General features: G+C 45.5%; 1 protein-coding gene across 1 annotated transcript in view; it reads right to left on the minus strand.

Annotated features, from left to right (window-relative positions):
• Positions 1 to 3,386: 3,386 nt before the first annotated feature.
• The window catches only part of cd109 (CD109 molecule), a gene marked incomplete at both ends in the record, with an annotated part of 16,958 nt that continues 14,844 nt past the window's right edge, over positions 3,387 to 5,500 (minus strand). The window contains 5 exons of the mRNA XM_080860359.1: positions 3,387 to 3,586; positions 3,809 to 3,911; positions 4,083 to 4,239; positions 4,436 to 4,575; positions 5,378 to 5,443. Coding sequence (XP_080716485.1) covers positions 3,387 to 3,586; positions 3,809 to 3,911; positions 4,083 to 4,239; positions 4,436 to 4,575; positions 5,378 to 5,443 — 666 coding nt within the window. The remainder of the gene's footprint in view (positions 3,587 to 3,808; positions 3,912 to 4,082; positions 4,240 to 4,435; positions 4,576 to 5,377; positions 5,444 to 5,500) is intronic.

Below are 5,500 nucleotides of genomic sequence, written 5' to 3' on the forward strand. Positions count from 1 at the left end.
AACTGTTGTCAGCAGGCCAAAAAAGTCAGTTCAGATGGTGAAGCCCACCTTTTGCCAAAGGGGTTTTTGTCCAATAATTATTTTGGTGGGTCTATGATCAACAGGCAGCAGAACTTCTTTATGTTAGGAAACAAAAGCTAATTTACTATCACTGATTTATGTGCCTTGAACTCCTATATTTCTCCAGTGGTGTTTATTTACCTGAGATGTGGTGTTTGAGGTGTGGGTATATTGGGTATGTGTCGTTTATTGATGTAAGAGAAGAGAGGAGCAATCGTTTGTCCAAACTGCTGAGTAAAGTTTCCATCATTTGTCCAAACTGCTGAGCAAAGTGAACATTGTAGATATTGACTATTTCTTACTGAAACTCAAGGTGACAGAGAATAACACTATATTACTTGCATTCATTGTTAAAATCCATTTCTCCTTTGTCCATGTTAGACTTGTAGAACAGTTACTTAAGGCTCATAGGACTGCATAAGCATGATAATCAACACCAGTCTCCAGTTCAGGCTCCAACTTGGCCAGAGCGTTAGGTGTCTGGCTTGACCAAGTCTGCCATCTAGTGGTAGATAGAAGGGGAAAAAAAGGAAAAACAGAGGGCATCAGTCCAAAACTGCAGCGGTCAGTGCTGCCTTGTGTCCAGATCCATAACGTCTGAATGACGACGAGCTGTTCAGCAGTGACTCATATGCGGCTGCCTCTGGGGAGGAAGCTGTGAGTGCTGGCTCCATCCCACGCTGGGCTCCCCCCATCAGCCTCTGTGAACAAGCTTGGCCGCCTCTTCCCAAAGTCTGGATCCTGGGCGCATGGCTTCACCGCACGCGTGCTGCCTCCAAAAGATCTCCTCATCAATTGCGAGTCGCTAATTGGACACAATTGTGTGCTGGCGAGCGAGGGGTCGGCCATACTTCATTGTGTCCTCGCTGAAAGAAGTTAACTGGGTCAATGCGAGTGCAAGTGGAGTCTGATGGAGTCACCTTAACTTAATGCCCTCGCTTGAAACTCAAGTATTTTCCCCTCCGATGCAGACTTAATAACTATGGTAAAGCATTTACAAACCTTTTTCTGACTGGAATGTCAGGAGAGAAAAAAAATGTATGATCTTTTCTCATTTCCTCTTTTATGAATACACTGAAAACCGAGCATCATTTCAAAAACAAATTCCTCCTTTTGGCCCTTTTCATCTCGGTTGGAATCTGTGTCAGAGCCTGGGACGCATGTGTTCCGTAGACGTACACGCCACTCTGATAAATTATGAGCGAGTGATGAGGTTTCAAAGACATGTGTTTGGTTTGACTTCTGAGCCTCGGCGGAGCAAAATGTTTTTGCCTCTGCAATAGTGTCTGTGTTCTCATGAGAGCCGAGGGACACGCTGGCCAAGACCTGCTGCAGGGACTTGTTTATTTAAGGTGGTGCGTTTGATGTATGTGTGTTTTTGTTTGGTCGTTTTTTTCTGAGACGTCACTGTTATTTCAGGCTGTTCTGAGAAGGAATTCGAGGAGGGGACCATGTTGTTGCATATATTCATTCATCTTTTCTTCTTCTTCTTCTTCTTCTTCTTCTTCTTCACACATTTGGCCGAGGAATAGCAGGGTTGTTACACTGCTGCCAAGCCTGCCGTATTTGATCTGTTATCCCTCATCAAATTAAGTTTTCCTACTCTACATGCAAAATACACATGTCATATGCCAGAGTCAGTCATGAGAAGTCAGGAATCCCCCAAATATATAATCTCCACAGCAGCCAACTGTGTATTTTCATTGCCTGATCCTGCAGGGATTCTGAAAGGTTCCGTCTTCCCGACTTCCTCCCCTTTTCGGTCAGCTGGATAATTTTGTAAGGCCACGCTGCTGAGCGGACGGCACGTCTCCGGTCCAAATCAGGATGTGCATTAACCCCAGCGGAAGACGTCTGGATTGGTCATAACAGCGTGCCCCCGCAGGCCCCTATCAGAAATAAGCAGAAACAGGTTGAGTGCCGAGGAACTACCGGCAGACCCCCTCGCCCCAGGACCGGGAGCGCTCCATCTGGGACGGGACCCTCTCCTGACTCAGACCCCAGCCCGCAGACATACAGTAAACAGACCCAGGCTCCGCTGATGGAACCGCCAGGCAAGGTAAGTGGAGCAGATCCGACAAGGTGAGGAGTTCCTGGGGCTCAAATTGAGGAGCATGACATTTACAAGACGAGGTCATGAATTAGCTTCTTAAAGAACCCAGGTCTTTGTATAAAGTGGGCCTTCACTGTGCTATAAGGCGCTTTGGATCAGTGTTGGCTAAAGGGTATATGCTATGCACTACATCATAATTCATAAATCTATAGGGAGGTGATTCAATATGTCACCTTTGCTCAGCATTAGTAGGCTATACTCAGCACTAAATGGGAAGAAATCCAAGTCCACTACTTGAGGGCCTAGGCGCTGGACATAGTGTGACTCAGGCCAGACTGGACCATTAGGGCCTGGTAGAGGGGGCTGGTAAAAGTTTGACTGTGGCCAGACTGGACCAATAATCAGACCGGTAGACTTGGTTTAAGTCATATTGAGCATCTCATACCATCTCAAAAGGTGATATTAGCTTATTACATCTGGCATTAAAATGAATGATTTCAGTTAACTTTCCTGCAGAATAAATCAACTTGCTGTCAACTGCACTAATATATTAACTATATGTTGGGGAAGCAAGGTTGAGCATGTTGGCCAAAAAGAACAGGCGTCTTGACTGGTACCACAGAGAAATATGGGGCCTGCATTTCCTGATCAAGAGAGGGGGGGGGCTGACCTTAGGCGGGATAAGTCATCACTCAAGATGCCTGCTTAAAGTCTGTGATTCCCGAGGCACTCCATCACACTCGTGTTGCTTTGAAGTCGAGTGTCTCTCTCTTTCATTCTCACATCTCAATCACCTTGGCTGTTGGACACATTTGTTGCCGCTCCTCAGTGGAACCAGAGCAGCATACCTGCTTAAGTGCTTTGATTTACAGGGAGTGTTAAAGTGCCGCTTATGCCTGTAGTTAGCTGATCAACAGCCCCTTCCTCTCTTTCTGTCTGTCTGCATGTCTGTCTGTCTGTTCTTATTTTATGGCGAAAAATAGGAATCTGGAAAGTGTGGTACAGAGGGAAGACATGAAAGCATATTTATTCATTTCAGTATAGCCTACACATACTGCGGCTGATGTTCAGAACAAGACATTACACATTTCTATGCAAGGAAACAACTGAATAATACAAATAATTACAGTGCATTAAAAGTGACCAGACTACGAACATCCCTAGCCACTATCTATTTGCTGCCATTTTTAGTTCGGTTCAAAACGATAGATTCTTTCTGTTCTCTTAACAAAAATGAAAGGCCTTAAAAATGCATGTATACAATAGGTCTCCATTACACGGCGCGAGACAGGAGAAGAACCAGTGCCACGGTTAGAAGGTAGACGACGTGACAAGGGCAGAGCATGGCGGAAGAGGCTGTGTAATGGTCCTCAAAGTTAGACTCTCCACAGTCACTGCAGTCCTCCCCACAGAACTCACAGGGGGACATCTCAGTCCTCAGCCCGGAGTTGTAAGTCCTCATTGTCTTCCGTCCTACAGCAAACATAAAAAAGAGGAGCGAGAGCGAGAGCGAGAGCGAGAAAGAGACAGGGACAGGGAAATAAATTAGCTCATAGATGAGATGCTGTTTCAAAATCTCCATTCCTCGTTGGCATTTTAATAGTCTGAGGTGGATGTATTTCCACATGATTGGATTAAGGTTAGCTACTAAAGTAGTAGTAAGGAAGTAGGACGGAGGCTAAAATGGCCACCTACGGGGCTCGTAGTAATCGTAGACAACCACGACTGCGTCTTGCACTTTGGCCACCTTGTACTCAAGCAAGATGGGGAGTGAAATGCACTCCGCCTCTGTAGAAATCTGAAAAGAGATTTTAAGAGAAATGCAAATTTGTGTACTTTTCAGGCAATGAACAGAATTCAGGATTAACACATAACACCTTTATCACCAGACCAAACTGCACATTTAAAATTCAGTTAGCTCACACTCTGATTCAACAGTGGGGTTGATGTAGAAGGTGGTATAACTTACTGAGTCAAGGTAAAGGATGACTTTCCCCGGTTGGGTCTCTACTTTACGAACGAGCTCATCTACTGGAAGGCCATCCTGTGCCAACACAAAGCCACTCAGGAGCCCCACCTCCAGGATGGCCATGCCAGTCTGATTCAGCCCTAGTCCTTCATACAGGCTGGTGGAAGGTCAATCAAATACAGATTTTAATCATTAGACTGAAGCAATGGTCTCAATGGTGTTTAGATCACTGGAGCTTCCATGTATAAATTGGGTGGCAATACCGAACAGAGTGATTTAATACTTAAACTTCACAAGAGATTCTTGACTCTCCGATTGTATTGTATGACCCCCACCATCACCAAACACTTTACCTCACGCAGATTTGAAGAACAACATAATTAGTGTCCATGTCAAAGGCCTCAATATGCAAGTCGAAAGCCTCGTGGTGCATGTCTGCGTCCCTGCGCCTCCGGGAGAAACCGACGCTCTCCACGTTATAGAACACCGTCATCTGTCAGGCAGAGCCAGAGTGTCAGGACATCAGGATTGCATTCTGGCCAGCTCATGAGAAACAAAAGGCCTGCTCGGGACTGTAAAACATTATCAAAGCCAGCTGAGCTACAAACACAAAAACAATGACATGATGGAGCAGGTCGGACTCGTTTTTCAAATATTTATCTGTGACTGATCACTGTTTGGAAAAAAAATAAGGGTAAAGGCCATTAACTCATATTGGAGGTGGAGCTGCAGAGGCTCTCAGCGTGGCAGGGTGAACACCCATAAGGGGAAATGGCTCGGTCTAAGAGAGCTGACAGCTGGTTGGTTCACAATGGTGGGGAATTTCGGATGGAAAAAGGAAACAGCAGTCTTTAACCCCCCCACAGCCATTTTCCCAGTTATTCACAAAAAAAAAAATCAGCTTTTTAATAGAACAAGTAAGCAGAAATGACGCAAGAGGGAGAAGATTATCACACACAGCTGTGGAACTGCCGCTTTCATGTGCAATACCTTACTAATTGGAGTCTCCCAGGCACTGGCGACCGCTCTTTAGGGGAGAACTCCAGCTGCTAATACTGTTGCTTGTGAGGCCATTTTAGAATCAGAATGGGTAATCTCCCACCAGTGTGGAGCTCTCAAGTGCATCAAGTCAGTATCTCATGGTCAAAAAAAGGCCCCACATTGGTCCATGGCAACACAGGTCCATAAAAAAAGCATCAAAACCATATGGGGCGTGCTCATAGTGATGACTTAGATACTGAGTAAGCTCTGAGGCCTGGGAATTATCATGCAGTCTGCCAACAGAGGACTGATACCTGAAACAGGGCAAACCCTTTGCCCTCGGCAGTGACCTGGAGTTGCATGTCTGTCTCAGCATCGATCTGGAATGAAAATACAACCAAAAATACAACCATGTCATCTTCAGTGGTTCCAGAGTA

Source organism: Sprattus sprattus, assembly GCF_963457725.1.
Source record: "Sprattus sprattus genome assembly, chromosome: 2".
NCBI classification, from domain to species: Eukaryota; Metazoa; Chordata; class Actinopteri; order Clupeiformes; family Clupeidae; genus Sprattus; species Sprattus sprattus.